We start from the raw sequence: 20,509 nt of genomic DNA on the forward strand, positions 1-20,509 counted from the left end.
TTGGCATGGGCGTAAGATGGCTTGTGTAAATCTTCTCAGCTGCTTATGAAGTCCTTTTTAGTACAGAAAATTCTGAAACAGAGACTAGAATACATTTTAAATGTAGTCTGCAGTATATCCTGTTTCCTGAAATGCTAGGACTTCCGTCTAGATAGGCCATTTCAGTCATACTTGTAAGCAGTATTATCAAGAAATCAGATTTAGCACAGTAGCTGATTGGTCTGCCTCGTAGTTGAAATAAGCTGTGTAATCCATAGCAGTCTGTCACTTTCACACAACAGTCTTCATATTTAAATAACATAAGCATATGGCTGTTTGTGAGATTAGCTGTTATACACTTAAGCTTATTGAAAAGCTTACTTTCACTACTGGAGTTCAGAAAATGCATTTAAATGCAAATATCTTTAATTAGCATGTGTACTTTTTTGTAAAATACGAAACATTTTAAAATAAGAAATTAGGAAAAGAAATTACGGGAAGAGATTTGTATCTGTAAGATGTTTTCCTTGTAAAAACTCTGCTTGATATTGATAGTCTTTGTAAAATAGGACAGTAACAAGTACTTCATCTGCCTTCATATAATGCATTGTATGTACTGCTGCTTAAAAGTGTGTGTCCTGTTTTAACTGATAGTGCCATTGCAATCCATAAACTAGATGAAATAATTGGTATTTGTATAGCATCTTCAAAAAACTGCTGAAGAATTGCAGCAGCGAAGAGACCTCATTTTGAATGAGGACTCAGTTCCAGCATGAAGTTGCTCATTCCTCTCAGGCTGCTTTCCTGACACTGTATCTTTCATTTCTCTCTTAACTGTGGAATATCAGAAGACTGAAACGGCTTCCTTATGGGATAAATATGAGGAAGGATAGATTATGAATATATTGTCTCTGCACCTTCAAGGAGTTTAAAAACAAATACTTCATCTATTACACCACATGTCTGCATGTACACGATTGCTAGAATGTTTTAAATTAGTGAACGCTAGTTGATGCAAGATATGAAGGTTCAGTGAATTTCTGAATGAAGTTGAATTAAATCGTAATAATGTTCTACTTGATGAGAGAAACCTATTGAGTCTGCTGTGTTAAAACTTTTAAGTACTTGGGGTGAAGGTTTGGGGAAACTCCTGCAGAAACATTATTGGAGTTGAACTGTCCTCTAGATTCCTAATGTCTTCTAAATTTTAAGTAGACCAACAGTAAATATCCTTCAGCAATTGCTAGACAGTATCATATTCCTTTACAGGATCAACTGAAAAGAGGAATTCCATATGGTGATAACCAGCCTCAAGACTACGAGTACAGTAAGTAAGCTACGAGTGAGTGAACGTACACTGCTTTGAGTGTTTTAATTGGTCTGAACTGATCATACAGGCATATCCATACTAGCTTCATTATGTTAGGCTTTTGTGAAATTTTACATCGTAGAGGTTTTTTCTTTTTTCTAACTATTGTTGGGCTGATCTCATTTGTTGTATGAATCAAATGTTTCATAGAATCATAGAATGGCGTGGGTTGAAAGGAATCGTATCCCTTGTCCTATCACTGTCTACCCAACTAAAAAGTTGATTCCCCCCCTTTTTTAATATAATCCCTGTTTAAGTACTGGAAGGCTGTAATGAGGTCTCCTCACAGCCTTCTCTTCTCCAGGCTGAACAAGCCCAGCTCCCTCAGCCTGTGTTTGTAGGAAAGGTGCTCTGGCCCTCTGATCATCTTTGTGGCCCTCCTCTGGATCCTCTCCAACAGCTGTCTTTCCTGTATTGGGGGCCCCAGAGCTGGATGTAGTACTCCAGGTGGGACCTCACAAGAGTAGAGTAGGGAGGGACAATTCCACTCCCTGTCCCTGATGGCCACCCCTCTTCTGATGGAGCCCAGATACCACTGGCCTTCCAAGCTGCAAGAGCACACTGCTGGCTCACTTTCAATTTTTCATCCACCAGGACTCTCGGGTCCTTCTCCGCAGTGCTATTCCCAAGGAGTTCTTCTCCCTGTCCGTATACTTATCTGGGATTACTCTGACCCAAGTGCAAAACCTTGCACTTTACTGTGTTGAACTGTTTCTGTGGGTCTTGAGTGTACATATCATATTATGTGGAGTAGGTGATATATCAGGCAGCGGGCTTAAGTATTTTTTAAGATGGCTACCTGTATTAAATTAATCTCAATTTTTTAATTTTTTAAGTTTTTAGACCAGTATCAGCCTCTGCAAGAGTTTTTATCAACCCAAATGCAGAAGCAGAACTGAAAACTCCCAAGCTTGATTGTAATGTAGAAGTGCAGAGAATTGCTATTGAACTCACAAAGCCACAGGTAAGTTGGGTTGGTGTCAGTTGTCACCTGCTTCAGAGTTTATGAGGAGCTGTATCAGTAATTGTGATTAAAAAATGTGATCCTTGTGTAACAGTTGCTCCCCGTCATTAGATTCAGGCTTTCTGACCTTGTTACCTGCAGAAGCTGTGAGAACAGCACTTGGAATAGAGAAAATGGAATCTCTTATGATTAACCCTTGTCTCACTTTATCTGCTGAAACTATAAGCCAGCACTGTAATGGGAGAGAAGGAAGGGTAAAAGCAAGAGTAGGAATGAATGGTGTGTACTGGCTTTGGCAACGAAGCCCACTGAAGTACAAAGAAACTCATTTTGATAGCACCTTAGCAATATTATTGCTTATTCAGTTATAATTTACAGTTCAAGTGTATTTTTAGCTCTCATCAATTCCCAAATGCAGTCTGTATTGAGAACAGTGCCAAGATTATTAGTGCAAATGCAGTTCCAATATTGGGGCAATTTTATATTGACAAAGGAAGAAAATAAGATTTGAGAAAGTACAAGACTGTGTTTTGAGCAGGCGAATAGAAGTAAGAAAAATAGACTTGTTTTGTTTCTCAAGGAAACCAGAATTTCAGATGGCAGCATTCTCCAACAGCAATAGGTATAGCTGTTGGTCTACTTTAAGTAGCAATGAAAATGCATAGGCCTACATTTCTGTGTAGTTCGGGGAGCACTGAAGGCAGCCTTACAAACATATATTTCTACTGGAAATATTGCATGTAATGAAATCCGAACTTTTGCTAAGGAACTTGTTTTCCTGTGTTCAGTACCTCAGCATGATTGACCTTCTGGAGTCCATAGATTACATGGTTCGCAATGCACCGTACAGAAAATTTAGGCCAAATGTACCTCTGCATAAAAATGCCAGGCAGTGGTAAGTTGCATTGAGTCATGCGCTCTCTGGGAGATGTGTCGAGATGTGTTGAGTCCTTTCCAGTCTTATCATCCTCCTTTGTGGATAATGTGCTTTTAAAACTGGGTTGCATGTGTCATTAAAACTTAACGTAGCTTTGTGTAGCCAAGTAAAAATAGTTTGCAGAGCAGATTATGTGAAAGATCCAGGTGATAAAATGATTTATAAAGCTAACTTTGATCCCAGAATCTCTGAACAAAACTCCAGTGATCTCTCTAAAGGTCAGAGTACAATTTTAGAAAAACTAAAGAAAAAATTAGTACATGTATTACAAGGGAAATGTGTCAACTGTAATTTTAGTTCTTAGTTTTGAGCTGATTACATTTTTTTATGGATCTTTTTCTGAATAATGAATTGATGCTACTTATCAAAGTGCTTAAATGTTCTTTATGCTTTTATAGCCCAGATTTGTAAACATGTGGAAGTCAGTAGTGAATATGAATTTATAGTTCATCAGACATGGAATATAAGCCTTCAGTCTTTTCATGAAGTGAAGTAGAAACTGTTTAAAATTTTATAAGTGAATTGCTTAAATGAAGAAAGTGCGTATTAATAAAATACTCCTTCTGCAGTTTCTAAGTTGCAGGGCACAAAATGAAATATGAAGTTATTCACATGTGGAATTTATTGTAGGTGGAAGTATGCAGGTGACAGCGTCCTTGAAGTTCACATCAAAAGATGTACTCGTATGTGGTCGTGGAGTAACATAAAACAACATAGGCAGCTTCTGAAGAGTTACAGAAACGCATACAGGAACAAACTGACACAGAGCAAACTGTCAGAAGAAACGCATAGACAAATTCAGGTATGCAGTGTTTCACTCAAGGGCAAATATTTTTTGATCCCTTGATTACATAATTCTTTAAATATGCATGACAGCCATCAAGATTGATGGTTTTCTTAGAGCACAAGAGTTCTAGAAAGACAGTTTTAATCAGAAGTCCAACATAACCTGGTGGGGGAAGAAAGAATTCTAATGTAGATGTGTAAATTAACATTTCTTGGTTGTAGGATAATAAACTTTGGTTTTTTACTGAAGTGTAAGACAGAAGGATAAGACTTATACTGTCTAACATCAGGCTTCAGAAGCAGATGTACCCATTAAAAGAAAGGAGCATGTCTAGAGAGAAGTTGGAGAGTAAATATGAAAGGATTGGTAGAGAAATTGTAGTAGTGAGACTTTACTAAATGTGACTGAGTAGCAGATGATTTCATCTTATATTTTTACAGGACCTAGAAAAAAAGCTTGATGTCTTCAATATAGTCCTAGCAAGACAACAGGCACAAGCTGAGGTAAGAAATTATTTCTGTTCAGTAATATTGTAGCACTTCAAATAGGATTATTTTGTCATTATAGAGTCTTGACAAAACCTGTGGTGATGAGTATGGCTGAATGGGGAAAAAAGAAGGCAAGCTTTCTGATGCCTTTTTGTGGACAGCAAATTTAATTAAACAGCTATGATAGAATTTTTAAGAGGTAGATGAAACCTACGTTTTATTTTGGAAATCATTTGTGACACTAAGTAGTTGCCTGTTACAATGCTAGGGAAAATGTGGGGTCTGCAGTTGAGGTAAAAAACACTTAGCATTCTGAAGGTAAACTCAGAATAGTCCCTCTTGCAGGGGTGATGTTGCTGTCCCTCTCATGCCTATTAAACACATAATTCGCAGGAAAACAAAATACATAATAATTAATTACGTATTTTAATGTCTGCTTTGTAGACAATAAGATCCGGACAGAAACTACTGAAGAAGAAAGGCACTGAAGCTGAAAAAAAAAGTGGAGGATGGTTTAGTGGTTTCTGGGGTAGAAGAGAATCTAGAAAAAAGGAAGATGAAGAATCATCCGTTCCTGAAAGTAAGTGTAGGCTGTAATATAGTAACTTCAGAGTTTCCATGTACTTGGTTGAATGAAGACAAAGAAGCAAGTTACGGTATGTCTTACTGTATGTTTCCTACTGTACAGAAGTGAGTATGAAATAGACAATACCACACAGTAGTGATCTATTCTGTGATTTTATTTACTGTTATTGATGATTGAGTTGGAAAATAGGGAGTATTTCTGAAATGGCCCTAAATACTTCAGAACCTTCTAAGAAGAGTATCGAGTTTTTAGCTGTGGTTTTACAGGTGACGACTGAAATATTGTATTCTGGTCATCTTCCATCTAAAAGAGAAAGTGCTTCTAATAGTACTCCTCAAAGCTCTTTTCATTGCTGGAAAATGTGGATTGTTTCGTAATGTAAATTATGGTAATTTTAGTGCTACATACATAATGCCATATATGAAGGCTGCTTATTATTTTACAAAGTGGACTTCACTGCAATATAATATAGAGCTTTGTGTCAACAGAACTCAAGTACAGTAGACAACTAGTGGGAGGGAAATTGGTTATAGTTGCTAGCTGAAGTGTAAGCTTTTGTGGATTTTATTTATGTATGTATATATTTATTTATTAGCTATCGATGAACTAATGACACCAGAAGAGAAGGCTAAGCTTTTTACTGCTATTGGCTATAGTGAGAGCTCCTATCACCTTTCCTTACCGAAACAGGTAAACAACTTTTAAGGGGATGGTTTAAAAGCAAATCTTTCTATTATTGTGCTTCCCATGGGAAGGCTCAGAATTCTAAGTGGCAACATTGTATTATTCTCTGTACAATCAGTCCTGTGAGCTTAGGTGCTTGTCAGATTGAGAAGAGTAGAGCAGCAGCAAGCATCTGTGACCAACAAAGAAGATGCAAAGTGCAAACAGTGCACTTGTGTAGGAAAAGGTTGATTTCTTGGTTTAGACGAACTGTGAACTGTAAAGGTGCTTTCATTTTTGTCAGTACCACATGGAAATGTGCAGGCTTCAAATTGATTATGGAGTATGGTTCAATTTTTCTTAATTTGCTGATTGACACAGTCACAAATGGTACATAGGCAAAATACATTTTTGACACTTGCTTCCACAGTTTAAAACCCCTGTGAGTTCTTAGAAGAAAAAAAAATTCAAATTAACTCAGCATTTCTTGAAATACCATGTTTTATATTAGAGAAATGTCTGGTGAGGGTTGAAAGTTCTGTAAACTGAGGTTATTGCATGTGGATGTATGGCTACTGGTTTAGCCATAACTCCACATTGCATTAGATTCATTTAAATTAGGAGTTCAGAAAAGAATTTTGTGATGAAGATGACTAATTGCAGTTTTCTCTCTCTTTGCTAGTATATTGCCCATATTGTGACATTGAAGCTGGTGAGCACTTCTCTTACAATTAAAGAAGACCAGAATGTGGCAGAAACTCTTAAAGTACAGATAATTGATTTGAGTACAAAAATATCACAACGCCCAGGAGCACAAGCCATTAAGTAATTAGATTTATATTTTGCTTTTGTAGAAATATTACTTTTTTCAAACTTCTTATACTTTTTTTTTTCTTGAAAATTGTATTTATTTTTTTACATGGATTTTTTTTTTTTTTTTTTTTTGTTTCATTCTTTCTAATAATTAGAAGATATTGTCAGTTTGGTGAATAATATTGAGTGGAATGAGGAAAAGGATATTATTTGTTGCTGTGTGAATGTGAATGAGTTGTTTGTTGAATTTATATGTTGAAGTGCTGTATATTAAGTCTGGGAATTATTTAAGCAGTGTGCAGTAGTTTAGCTAACACGTTCCAGCCAAGCTATTGAATGTGAGGTGGCTTACTTCCTACAGAAAAAAAATCCATGTCTGTGTATTGTGTGTACATATAAGCCAGCACACGGAAACCTTTCTCTTCTGAGAGAAATCACACCAGAAGTAATGGGCACAAGTTATTGTTACACAGTGATGTAAGAATGGTTTCAGTGTCTGGAGAACGAGTCTGCATTTGTTCACACTTTCATTTGCAGTTCCTTTATCTTTTGACTTCTTGCGTAGGATCACCAGCTGAGTTGTGAACTGTAGAAATATTCTGCTGAAAACAGTTTTATTAAAGGTGTGATCACAACCCCAGAAAAGTTGTACAAATTTTACATAAATGTATGCCATATCGTTTACTTGGCAGGAAGTGGTCCATAGAGAGATTCCAGCAAGAGAGACCCAGCACCCTGAAAAGAATTCTGTTTCTAATAACTGCAGTTGAAAGGAAAATATCACCCTTGTTGTGAAGAACATGGCTCCTACCTATTTCTTCACAGTTTATTCATGTTACAATGAGTTAACCATGTGGTTTGTTAGTCCTAGTTAGACACTAGCTTGATTTCTTATTTTCCTTTATCAAAAACCTTCTGATAGTGCTTGTTCCTCATAGATGGAACTGTTCTAGTTTCTAATTTACATAGTAATTACCCACCTGTTGTCTTTAGGGTGGAAGCAAAGCTTGAAAACTGGTATGTTACCGGCCTGAGACAGGAAAACATTATACCATCTCTTGTGGCTTCCATTGGGAACAGCAAGTCTTCTCTACTGAAAATAGAGTTTAATATTAATCCAGAAGATAGTACTGCTGATCAGAGTCTTAGTATTGAATCACAGCCTGTGGAAATAAAATATGATGCAGTAAGTAGTAATCAAAATTGTTCTCTCTTTTGTGATTCTTTTTTTAACTGTCGCTTTCATTCTCTTTGCTCGATTAAGATTTATTTTGTAGTTTTTTTCTGAATTGCTTATCATTATGTTGTTAAAACATGTTGTTAATTCTTGTCTCTTTGTCTTTAAAAGAGAACAATAAATGCAATGGTAGAATTCTTCCAGACAAGTAAGGGAATGGATCTTGAAAGATTAACATCAGCCACGTTAATGAAGCTCGAAGAAATCAAGGAAAGAACTGCTACAGGTAAGGGACATCTCACTGGAGGCAAAGCCTTGAATATCATAGAATATTTCTTTCAAAACTTTGTGTTTTGATTGCTGGCTAAATAGAATTACTGGATGTCTTTTCTATCTTGTTGTTTTTTTTTTTTTTTTTTTTTTAAACTTAGAATAATGGATGTTCTTTTAGTGGAGAGCAGTTGGTTTAGGTGGAAAACAAACCTTTAAAAAAGTCAGCCTATATTTAAGATGTGTTATATTTCAGATAACATTTCTTCATACGTGACCTGGAAAGATGTTTTCTTGTGAGTAGCATTTCAGTTGTAATGTCCCTTCTCTTTTGTTTTGTAGGTTTAGTTCATATTATTGAAATGAGGAAAGTCCTTGACTTGAAGGTTCATCTGAAACCTTCCTACCTTGTGGTTCCACAGACAGGTTTCTACCATGAAAATTCAAATTTGCTGATCTTAGACTTCGGTACATTTCAGGTATGTGAATGATCTCTTTTCATAAGCACAGAAGAAGAAGGAAATAGTTTTTTTTTTTTTTTTTTTTTTCTCAACATATCTGTCACGTAAAACTGTGAATATCAGAAAGTGAAGGTGTGCATCTGCAAAAGTATTCTCACCTAGTGTGCTTAAAAAATCAACTGCAGTCAGCAGTTCTGTCAGTGTTCGGAGCTGTTGGGTTGACTATGATGTAGCTGTATAACCTGCCCCAGAAACATTGTCTTTTTTGATAAATCATGATAATAATATTTTAATTAATAATATATTTAGCAAAATGTGATTATTTTTCCTTTTGTTCATCTTTAGAATGAGGTACCTCTTATTAATATAAGAGGATATATGTTTTTTACTTGATTTTGAAAGTTGATTCTGTTACTTCTGTGAAAATAAAAAATGGCAATTATTTAACTTTTAATTGACTAATAAATATTTTGTTTGTACTTCAGCTATGAACTTTTAATAATAAGACTTCATTTCACATTACATGAATTGTATGGTTTGATAGCACCATCAGAAATAACAATTTAATAGCCTTGGTGAGGGAAGTGTGAAAGTAATCAAGGTATGTTCTCTGTAATAATCCAACTGGCTATCAGGAAGTTACATGAATCATCTTTTTCACCATCACTAGAACTAATATTTTGCATGAGTTTTATACCTATCTTGTCCTTACATTTTCTAGCTGAACAGCATATACCAAGGCAGTAGTGAAGCTTCTAGTTTTTCATCCTTAGAAGAGATTATGGACAAAGCTTATGACAAGTTTGATGTGGAAATAAAAAATGTGCAACTTCTTTTTGGAAGAGCAGGTACTAAAACAAAACTTTTAAACTACTAATTAAATATTTACTAAAATGCTTTTGAACTAATAATCAGTTGTTTACTGAAAAACTGTTTACTCAGAGGATTGCTGAAGTACACCTTTCTGTCATTAGTAAATATGTTTTTGAAGAGAAAAGGCAAACAAAAATCCAGAATTTAAGTAAACAGATTAGTTTAAAAACAAACAAACAAACAGCCACCTCTTCTAGTGTTAAGCTGAGAAATTTCCTTGTTAGTTTTTCTTGAAACACCTGCTTGTGTTTTGGTTGTAGGTCTGTGTATTATTTCTTTATTTTGCTTTTGAGCAACGTAAACACATACAATTATTATTATCTTTACTATGCTGTAAAATATGGGTGAAGTTGGCCTTAGTAGTAGTTCATTTGGACTTAAGTTTTATGGTTGATAAAATGCTAGGTTACTTTAAAAAATTTTTTGCATTCAAGTGCATCATTTAGTGTGGAGTTGAGCTTAAGTCAATGTATTGTTAAGGAATGTAGAAAGTCTATTAAAAAGCCCTTAGAACATCTCACCCAAATTGTTCTGACTGCTTTGGTTTGTGAGTGGGTTCTTCAGCTTTTCTTGGGGATGCTATTTGAATACTCACAGTATTTTAATTATAGCAATTAGCAAGCAATGCGTTTCATCTAAATGGATTTAATACTTGCAGGTGAAGACTGGAAGAAGGCTCGTTTTCAGCATTCATCAACTTTACATATGTTACAGCCTATGGATATTCATATACAGCTGGCAAAATCAATGGTGGAAAGAGATACAAGAATGGCAAAGTAATGTACTAATGTTGAGAGGGTTTATTTTTTAATTACTGTGTACATACAGAAAAGAACAAAATATTGATGTCTTCAAATTCTGAAGTATAATGTCTTAGTTACTTACTACTTTTAACAAAGCCTTTTTTCACTGTTTGCTTCCTGATCACCTTAATGAAGTAACTAAATGAATGACTGAAAACCTGATTTTGATGGGTGCAACATTTGCTTTTAATGCAGATTCACTAGCTTTGCTGTGATCTGACTTCAGTATCAGTAATGTTTTAAATCAAGAATTGGTGTGTACTGTTTCTTTTGTCTTAGAACCAGATTTCTTTTTTCTTAAGGTTTAAAGTGTCAGGAGGGCTTCCTTTGATGCATATCAGGGTTTCTGACCAGAAAATCAAGGCAATTTTTGATCTGATTGATAGCATTCCATTGCCTCAGATGTCATCTGTTTCAATTCCAAGCACAAAGGTAAGCTGAATATAAATAATAAAAGTTAAACAATACTACTACTACTAAAACTCTGACAACAGAATCAAAGTGATTGTTATATGAATTCCTCCTAATGTCTGCTCACTTTTTTTATCTGAAATACAAGATCTGTTGCTTATCTGAGCTGTGCAAAGTGTCTTCATTGCAACTTCATATCAGAACATGTTAGCTAATTCCAACAGAGCTAGCTTTGTCACTGTCATGTTGGCTTCAGTATAAATATTGCCCAAACTCAAATGTCTAATAAATGAAAGACCAGCTTAAAGATTTATCATCATTGGAAAGTGCAACTCAACATACCAAGTTATGAAAACTTAAAAACTGACTTTTCTTCTCACTCTAGGCAGCAACTATTCCCACAATTCCTGTTGATGCCAAAGGGTTGCTTCCTACACACCACTTCTTAGCAGAAATGGTGTCAGGTAAGAAAGAAAGAACATAGCAAAATTTATGGAATAACTCAGTATTTTCAGGCAAGTATTGGTCTTAAAGCATGCTATTAGGACACTAGGGATGAGTACCGTTGTCTCTAACTTGGATAATAAGATTATTAAAATGCTGTTGTTACCTCGGAATACTACATATGCTTTTTTTTTAAAAAATAACCTTCTTTATTGAAATAAATTCATATTCTGCATAAGCAACTTCTTAAATAAGTAGAGTGAACTGTTAATAGCAATTGCATTAGGATGTGATTAGCAATCCAGCAATTATCCAGATGTCATGCCACGTCTTTTAGAGAATTGAGAAAACTTTTTCAAGAGTGAATTACACTGTTTTAGTAAATACCAAATCTGCTGCTGTCATTTGAAGAGTTTGATGTTAAAGACATCTACTTCGAAGTAAGCACATGGCAAAGGCTAAGTAACATATTCAAAGCACATATTCTTTTATAAGTAGCCAGTGTATGGCAGAAATACTGCTGCAAACGTTACAGGAGTGCTGTCTGAAATGTTTTGCATTAGTCAAGTTCTTCTGTCTCTGCAAATACAGAGCAAGACTAGCAAATGGCAAATTAGATTGATGCTTTGGATTTGAATGTTTATTTTCCTAGTTGTTCCAGAAAAATTTTGCACAGTGGCATCTAATTATACAACTAAACTCTAGTGCTTTCTTCAATAGAGCTTCAATTTTTGTTGCTTTGCCATTTTCATCCAGTGGGAAGAAGGCAATATAGATGTAAAAAGTGTGCTTTGTCAGATTAGATTTAAGTGGTACTAGAATGGGAAAGAAACAGGGAGAGATCGATCCATCCTTGTTCTGGTAAAAGCTTACTGAGGAGGAGGTCACCTCTGTTCTGCAGACTCTGAAGAAGAATATTTTGATTTTGAAGAAAGTTGTGAACAAAGCGATAGGACACTAAGAAAAGGAGAAGAAATAGGAAGCAAGGAATCTGCTAAAGAGGAACTGACAGATCTTCAACTGAAGTTTGAAATTAAAGAGGTATGTCTCTTTAATTCTATCTGAATCTCCTATATAAAGACTACTTACTATAAGAAAACCCATTATTCTATTACCAGTGTTGTCCAAGTTTATGGACACATGACACATGTTTACCAAAGTAAAAATGTAAGTGTGTGTGTATATATTAGTTTTATTTATAAAACACAGATAATGTATATTCTTCGAGTGTGTGTATAAGTTGTGTAATACAACACAAACAGCAACAAAAAAATCTAAAGAGCCCATTCCTGGAACTATTATTTTATATTAACACCAGCACCCACTTCATCCCTTCCCCAGAAAAGAAATGGAATGGAAGAGCAAAGCAAGTAACTTGGCAGGTCACACACAAAGAGCAAAATCCATAAAGTGTCTGTGACAGTCAGGTGTAAACAAGGCATTAATACAAATAGCATTCCTTCATTGTTGATTTGAGCAAAGAAAACACTCTATGTGAAAAGATGGCAGAACTTTATTTCTTACTCATCCAGGTTTTGCTAGAACTCACCAAGCAAGAAAAAACTGAGGAAACAGTACTTGTGTTTGATGTAATGCATCTTGGGACAGAAGCAACTGTCAGAACGTTTAATTTAGCAGCTGTATCATATTTGAAGACAATAAGCCTGGATTACTATGAAATTGGAGGTAATGTAGGAGTAATATATTGTATGTATTTATAGTAGCCTATATTGTATATATATATAGTAGCCTTTTTTTCTGTGCTCCTTAAAATTCAGACATTGCTCTAGTTTTACCATAAACATATTTCACCATGTGCACCCTATTTCAGTATTACGCAACTTTCCACTGGCAGTGCTTGTCTCAGTTGTACAGCTGTCAGTTGTGGACTGCCACCTTACTGCTTAGCAGATAAATAAATAGTTTGAGATAGAGAATACAGACTTGCTGGTTTAGACTTGAAGACAAACCACTGATTCATGTGTCATGGGGCAGTAGATTTTAACAGACTACATTGAAAGCTAACCCCTGTGTTCAAGGCACAAATGCCGCTGGCTCACTGAAAGGAGAAATCTAACTAACTTGTGTATTTTGGGTCTGTTTTCTTGTACGTTACAGGTAAAAAAGCACCCCTTCATTTAATTAGTTCATCAGATAAGCCTGGCTTAGACCTTCTGAAGGTGGAATATATCAAGGTAAAGTTTAATCTTTCTAAAGGATGATTTTTTTGTTTGTTTAAACATAACAAAGTCTTTGACCTTCTATTTACAGAAGATATTTTATATTTTAAGAGCCCGGAGGGTGGTCTGAGTTAACAACCTCTATGCTAATCATTCATTTCAGGCTGACAAAAATGGTCCACACTTCCACACTGTATTTGACAACACTGAACAGAAAATTCAAGTGAGTAGGGATTTTTTTCTTTTTCCTTCCTTTTGTACCATGGAGCCTGAAAGTTCATAAGCATGTGTCAGTTTTTATACCCTTAATGTAAGAGCTATATGTTGGTCTATTTCATAACTGTGGAGAACATCTATGTAGTTACAAGCTAATGTGGATAAAATTAAAATAGTGTGTGTGTCATCTTCTCAAGCATGTAAAATGTTAATATTGGAAAAATGTAGCAGATGGAGAGGTTTTTCTGCTTCTTGTCAAATTGAATATTTGTATGTTTGAATATTTGAATATTGTGATCTGTGTAATCAGCACTCTGGTTAAATTTGCCATGAAGTCTATGTACATTTAAGAGTGTTTTTTGTTAGAAAGGGGAACTTGTTCTAGTTCTTGCTGTGAAATAGGAGCTTGTTGTGATGCTATTTTCCACTTCTTTCATTCTCTAGAATGATAACTTAACCTCTCAAAACATCCTGTATTGCAGTAATTAATGACAATGAATATGTACTTTCTTAACTTCTGGTTGTTGTGCTAATGGCATATTTTTGAGTGTTCGTTCTAAGTAAAAACAGTATATTGGTGAGAAATAACTTCTCTGAAAGGTATTTCCCTCCCTTTTGAACATCTTGACCAATATTTTCCTGCCTTGAAATCATTTGAAGGCCATCTGACCCATCTCCCCTGCAGTGTGCACTGCTAGCCACATAGTTTTAGAGTATCTGCAGATTTTATCAGGGAAGTCCAGATAATACTGGATTTATTTATTTATTTATTAAGAATTGGCTCCTGAAGCTCCAGCAGGAGATGACGTGTTTATTTCAATGTTAGTGGATGGAACTGATTGATTTTACTCTATGGGAGAGTGCTGATATTTAGAAACTCCACTTACTCTATGTGGTTAAGTGTTATATTCTGGCTCCTCAGTAAGGTTTATGCGTCTGTAAGAACTGGATTTGAGGTCTTTTCTATTCCAAGCTGATTCAAGTGGATCATCTGGTTTGCTAAACTACAAGGCGGTGGTTTATCCGTAGTTTTGGATTCCCTTAATCTATTTGCTTACAAATTTCTCTATCCCGAGTATCTGTATGGCAGTCAGCTGCCTCTTATCCTTTCGTCTTGTACTGGGTTATGCATGCAAGGAGTCTGAGTCTGACAGAGCACAGTATTTGAGTGAACTGAATCCTGATTTAAGTTAGACTACCTTAATCCCGATGTGTCTTCTTAAATTAGTCATCTGAGAAGGAATTGCCTCTCTTTTAACGCTTCTAAATTCATTTTGTGTCATTTGAGGAAGCAATAACTTAGTGGTTATGGCTGTTGTTGTCAGATTGACTTATTTTTTAAGCCTACCATTTTTCTGCTTTACAAAAAACTTTTCTTCCCTTTATTATCTGTTGCTGGTGATATGTTTAACTTCTCTATTTCTAAGAAATTGTTGTGCTCCTGTAGTAGAAATGCTAAGTTATGGTTTGAAAAAGTGATTGATCACCTGGTGGGAAGGGAGGGCCAACCCAGGGCAGCTCATGTGCATGCAATGTAATATACCTGAGTGATAGAAGGGGTGGAGCCAGGATCCATCCCTTCCCAGGCCTCATTTAAGGGTTGGCAGTGGAGGTAAGAGTAACTTATTAGAGATCCCTTGTACCTGAGGGCTTCCAAGGGTAAGCAGATTCTTCCTTTTGTTTCTGTGTCCATTGCTGCTGCATTTGTGCATACCCTTGTTTGCTGCAGCCTAGAACTTCCCTGCTATGTTGTCATTGCTGCACTTCCCATAGCATTACAGTTCCATTGGGTGCTTTTTTACTTGTTACCAATACTTTGTGATGTGGAATCTCATGTTTTCAACAGGTAGCTTTTTCATCACTTAACATTCTGCTGCATACAGAGGCCCTTATGTCTGCTGTCAGTTTTCTAGCAACTGTTAGTCCATCAGGAAGTAGCAAAGTGACACCAACTAAAGAAGAAAAGCAACAAGATGACCTTTCATTAAAGAAAGGTATGCTTATGCATTTGTCAGAATGATGGGTCTGGGTGGATATGTTGTGTGTTGGCAAAAAGATGAAATGCTAGAGACTCTGATGAGTTTAGCCTAGCTGGGTGGGGATCATGGCTTATGTCACAGTGCGTCAATGCGTTGATGGACTGTTGTAGAGAAAAGCCTAATGACAATCTTACTGTTCCTAGAGAACTAAAAAATATGTTAAGACAATAGCTCCAGAGAGGAGCAGATTCTAACATGGTAAGAGATGAAAGAACCTGTAGGAAGTCATATTGAATCATCGGAATGCCAGTCACTAAACTAAAACAGGCCTCCTGTGCTTTTGGGAGTTTAACTGAAAACGTGTGCTGTGCCTTGGAAAAACACCTCCTGTCTTTTCTAGTGACGAGACCTTCGAAGGATAAGGATGTCTTTGCCTTCAAGGTCTTTGCCAAACTGGATGCTGTTTGTTTAAATCTATGTGATGATATAAAGAACATTGCAGAAATCAAGATTCAAGGTACTACGTTTTCTGTTAGGACTGACCTTGTGGTTTAATTTCAAAGCAACTGTGTTTTTTGTAGTTTTTTTCCTTGTTTTCCTCTTTCGGTTGTTTCTGTTGTTTCCTTCTGTTTCTATAAGTCTCAAATGCCTTGGATATAATAGAGCTCTTAGTTACTGTGTCCCTTGTTGTAGAAATGGTAAATTACCTGGGTCCTAATTTGAAAACAAAGGAAGAAATCAAGTGTTTGTAGGTTTACCTTAATATAGGTGTGCCTATGTTTTTTGAGGTATTTGTTTAATTTGATTTGGGATGAAGAACAGAAATTTTTGTAGCAATATTACTTAATTAGGAATGGTGAGGGGAATGTCTTATCAATTTTTTTTGTGTTGTCCCCCTTGCCCCAAAATTAGGTGTTATTTTGCTACTACTGTTTGTTCTTTCATTTGACAGGTCTTGATTCATCTCTTCTTCTTCAGTCAAATCAAACAGATTTCTTTGCCCGACTTAAAGACATAGTTGTCACAGATGTTGATACGAGGACCCTTCATAAAAAAGTACAGCAAGTTTTTAAATCTTAATTGTTTCTTCATTAATTTTGTGTGTGCAAGTGAAGTGCAATGCGTATTCTTATTCCATTCTTCAAAATACTTGATTTCACATGAGTACCTCTTTCCCGCTCGAAGTGGAGTATGAGGCTTTTGTACTGGAGGAATTGTCCAAACAGACTTTCCTTAAGAAGACTTCTGTTACTAGCTTATCTGATAGACTGACAATATATTTGTTTCTTCTTTGTACTTTCTTAAAAGCTACTGATGGCTGCTGTATATTTTTTCTTTCTTTCTAGGCTGTATCTATAGTAGGAGATGAAGTTTTCAGTTTCAGTCTGATACTATATCCATATGCTACTGAGGGAGAAGCCTATACTGATATGTCAAAAGTGGATGGTACTGTATCTTTGAAAGTAGGCTGTATTCAAGTAGTATACCTTCACAAATTTCTTGTATCTTTGCTGGTAAGTCTTTTTTCTTTATGTGACTTGGGATGCATTCATTAGCTTTCCCTATTTGCAACCTCAGAGAGACTTATAACTTGAGTTTCTGTAAGAGTGTGCTTAAATTTCCTTATGTACTACTTATAAACTTGGATAAGCCAACTGTAACTGATTTGGAAGTCAAAAACTACCAAGCTCTAGAAATGCCAGAGGCTGCTCTGTGCCCTTTCTACTCACCTATGCTCTTAAGGCATTTCAGTTCTCACACCAGGCCCCAGGGAAAGACTGAGGTCATTGCAAATGTAACTGAGTTAACACTGGAGACAAAAAAATTTCTGCAAATTAAGATCCTCTAAGGACTACAAATTAATCACTGTAAATCACTTGTCCTTTTGTCAGATATTCTAAATCTTGACTTTTGTAAAGCATTAGTGGGTTCTCTGCCACTAACTACTGACTTTAGTAAGTATTAGCATTCACTGGTAAAATAGAGGGGCTTTAAAACAACGTATCCCTTGGAAGGTAATGAGATAAAAGAACCTTACCACTAATGTGGGTGGGAAATGGAAGCAAAGTGATGAGTTTAAAGATCATTGGGTTGTAGTGGTTAGTACATTTCTGGCCCTGTAACAGATATAATGGGAAAAGGTATTCAAGGAAAACTTAACACAGTAAGCAGCAGAACTTTTAGTTGATGTTGGTTATTATTGATGTTGTAAAATGAGAGATTAGTTGAGATTAAAAAAGAAAAAGCCCTATTTATAGCTGTATTTCTCCTTTCTCTTCAACTCTTTATTCTAGACCTTCTTGAACAACTTTCAGACAGCTAAGGAGGCTCTGAGTGCTGCTACAGTCCAAGCTGCAGAAAAGGCTGCTACCAGCGTGAAAGATCTGGCTCAAAGGAGCTTTCGACTCGCTATGGACATTCACTTAAAAGCACCAGTTATAGTCATTCCTCAGTCCTCAGTTTCCTACAATGCTATAGTAGTAGATCTTGGCTTGATTAAGGTTCAGAACCAGTTTAGCTTGGTGTCTCCAGAAGGCAATTTGCTTCCTCCAGTCGTTGACAAAATGGATGTGCAGCTGACTAAGCTGAAACTGTCTAGGTAAAGTGCATTTCATCAAGTAATGCCTTAGCTAGTTGGTAATATTAATGCTTTGTAAGGCACTAATCTACTTGTTTATAAATTGTAGTTAGTGGCAGTCACATATTTGGTGTTAAAATACATCAGTTGAAATTAATGTCTCCCATTTATTTCGACGGCCTGTGTCAGACTGCCCCTTTGCCACCATCCAGGAAAATGTAACAATATTGGTGGGAAGGTTCAGCCTATACTGTCGTACCACCACCATCTGCCTCTGACATCATAAGCCCACATAATAAAATTGGAGGCATTAATTTTGGGGCTCTCATACTAGCTCTCATACTAACATGTTAACATAGGAACAAATAGATGAGAAGTGAAATAAGATTGCCCTGCTCAGGAAGCCATATATGCCTAAGGAGATTACACTTGATATTTTAGTATGTTTTGAGTTAAAAAAAAATATATATATAGCATGATTTAACTGTTTTCTTTAATGTTCTTTTTTTTTTTTTTTTTTTTTTTTTTCTTTTAAGAACCACTGTGGAGACAGGTTTATCACATCAGGACATTCAGATCCTTCACCCCATTAATTTGAGCCTTTCTGTGCATCGAAATCTAGCTGCAACTTGGTTTCACAAATTGCCAATATTGGAAATCACAGGGTATCTGGATACAATGAATGTAAGTTTAATGAAATTAAGACAGTGAGAAGCTCATAATACTACTTGATGTAAGGCTAGCATGTATGTTTCTGGTCACAAAAGTGGAACAAACTACATGCTGTTAGCTGAGGAATGTTTCAGGAATGTCGATAGCATTTAACTTATGTGTGTAAATATTGAAGCTTGAAAGTGCTGTTAAATGCTTAACTCCCTGCGTGCATTTCTTAAGCTGAAAAGATAGGGAGAACTGAAAGGGATGTCAAGCAGTCTTGGTTATTCCCTGTTATAAGACAAGATCAACTTACACTGTGTGTTGTTGTGCCCAGTTCTCTGAGTGAGTCTTTTTCATTGCCTTTTGAAAGTTGGTGTCTTTTTGAGAGGAATTTAAATGTGCAAATAATTGCTTTAGTAACTCCAGTTTTGTTTCCTGCCACCCTCCAGCGATCTCAAGAAAGTTCTGTATTTTAGCAATCTGTATACTGTATGTTTAGATAAAAGAGGAGGTAAAATGTCATGAGGTAGCATGTAATTCCTGGTATGTTATGAAAGGGGTTGATACTGTAAGTAAAGCTTTAAGAAGACATAACCTTCCTAATTCTTTCAGTTCCTATAAAATTATTATTGTTTGTTATTTTCCCGAAGAGATGAGAGTGCTGACAAAATAACTGTCTTGCTAGAAAAGTTTGGTACGCTTTGGTAGCTTGTTACAACTTTAAAGAACTGTTGTTGTTGTTTTCTGCTGAGAACTGTGATCTTTGATATTGTAGGTTGTAGTAAGTCAAGAGGATTTGAATGTCTTCCTCAAAGTGTTGACAGAAAACCTTGGTGAAGCAGAACAAACTAGTGCAAAACAAATACTGCAAGAGGAAGGTGAGAGATAACTTGCCTTAAATATGAAGCATGTTAGCTTTCAGAAATAATGAAAATCATGCATTATCTGGAAAGCAAGCTTAGATCTGAGTATGATGTGCAAAATATAAACTCTCTTTAGTTTTGCAAAGACAATGGTCATACTTAAAACAATATTGAGGAAGATGATATGGTGATTTGATTAACCAATGAGTCATGGAACTGGTAAGGTATTGAGATTCAGTGAACTTGTTGCCAGAGAGTTTCTACATTCTTCTCTTGCTCCAAAGTTTAAAGCTTTGTGGAAGTGTTGCTAACGTATCTCAAATGAATTTAAGCCATATGAATGGAAAAATGGAATTGAATTTGTTTCTTGAGCTAAATGAATGCTAGCAATTTGGTAAGTAAACTAATGTATCTAATGCTGCAGGTAAAATCAAAGGAATGGAGAAATCGACCTTGATGCAGAGTAAGGGTGTTTCAGAAGGAATACTGTCCGAAAAGAGAAAAGGAACATTAAGCGAAGATGTTATCAATGTGCTGCTTAATTTTGAAATCAAGGAGGTATATGTCCATTTATAAAACTTTCTGTTTCTTCTGTTTATCAGTAATAGGCTGTAATTGATAATTACTTAAAGAAGGAGGTAATAACTGACAAAATAATAAAATCTGGAGCCCAGATGCTTTAGTTTACAAGGATTTTTTGAGTAGTAACTTTATTTTATTTCTTCCTTGGTCTGCATGATATGAAATGGTATTAATAGAATACTTAACATACACAATATACCTAACAGGGAAAAACAGTTGGTTTTTTTTCCTCATATTCTCTGCATTCACCCAGTCTTCATCCTTTGTAACATGATACTCAGTTTTTCATAACAAAACGCCTAAAGTAAGTAAGCTAGAACTAATATTTTTGCTGAAAAAAAAAAAAAAACCCAAACAAAAAAACCACAGGACTGAGGGTGTTTGTAGATGAAGTACAGGAAAAGTGCATAAGCAGTCTAGCAACAGAGA

The 20,509-nt window shown here is 35.8% G+C and overlaps 1 protein-coding gene across 1 annotated transcript in view; it reads left to right on the forward strand.

Moving 5' to 3' along the window:
- Positions 1-20,509, forward strand: part of VPS13C (vacuolar protein sorting 13 homolog C) — a 79,542-nt gene that overhangs the window by 14,300 nt on the left and 44,733 nt on the right. Inside the window, exons 10-36 of the mRNA XM_042876242.1 lie at positions 1,249-1,306; positions 2,185-2,312; positions 3,101-3,207; positions 3,880-4,051; positions 4,477-4,539; positions 4,969-5,104; positions 5,706-5,800; positions 6,456-6,598; positions 7,580-7,772; positions 7,935-8,049; positions 8,376-8,512; positions 9,216-9,342; positions 10,026-10,143; positions 10,473-10,602; positions 10,967-11,045; positions 11,927-12,066; positions 12,558-12,711; positions 13,144-13,220; positions 13,369-13,428; positions 15,268-15,415; positions 15,801-15,917; positions 16,353-16,456; positions 16,747-16,914; positions 17,695-17,999; positions 18,515-18,662; positions 19,411-19,513; positions 19,923-20,056. Of these exons, the coding sequence (XP_042732176.1) occupies positions 1,249-1,306; positions 2,185-2,312; positions 3,101-3,207; positions 3,880-4,051; positions 4,477-4,539; positions 4,969-5,104; positions 5,706-5,800; positions 6,456-6,598; positions 7,580-7,772; positions 7,935-8,049; positions 8,376-8,512; positions 9,216-9,342; positions 10,026-10,143; positions 10,473-10,602; positions 10,967-11,045; positions 11,927-12,066; positions 12,558-12,711; positions 13,144-13,220; positions 13,369-13,428; positions 15,268-15,415; positions 15,801-15,917; positions 16,353-16,456; positions 16,747-16,914; positions 17,695-17,999; positions 18,515-18,662; positions 19,411-19,513; positions 19,923-20,056 (3,459 nt within the window). The remainder of the gene's footprint in view (positions 1-1,248; positions 1,307-2,184; positions 2,313-3,100; positions 3,208-3,879; positions 4,052-4,476; positions 4,540-4,968; positions 5,105-5,705; positions 5,801-6,455; positions 6,599-7,579; positions 7,773-7,934; positions 8,050-8,375; positions 8,513-9,215; positions 9,343-10,025; positions 10,144-10,472; positions 10,603-10,966; positions 11,046-11,926; positions 12,067-12,557; positions 12,712-13,143; positions 13,221-13,368; positions 13,429-15,267; positions 15,416-15,800; positions 15,918-16,352; positions 16,457-16,746; positions 16,915-17,694; positions 18,000-18,514; positions 18,663-19,410; positions 19,514-19,922; positions 20,057-20,509) is intronic.

Source organism: Lagopus leucura, unplaced genomic scaffold (genome assembly GCF_019238085.1).
Source record: "Lagopus leucura isolate 7727_CA_CO unplaced genomic scaffold, USGS_WTPT01 Super-Scaffold_100015, whole genome shotgun sequence".
NCBI lineage: Eukaryota > Metazoa > Chordata > Aves > Galliformes > Phasianidae > Lagopus > Lagopus leucura.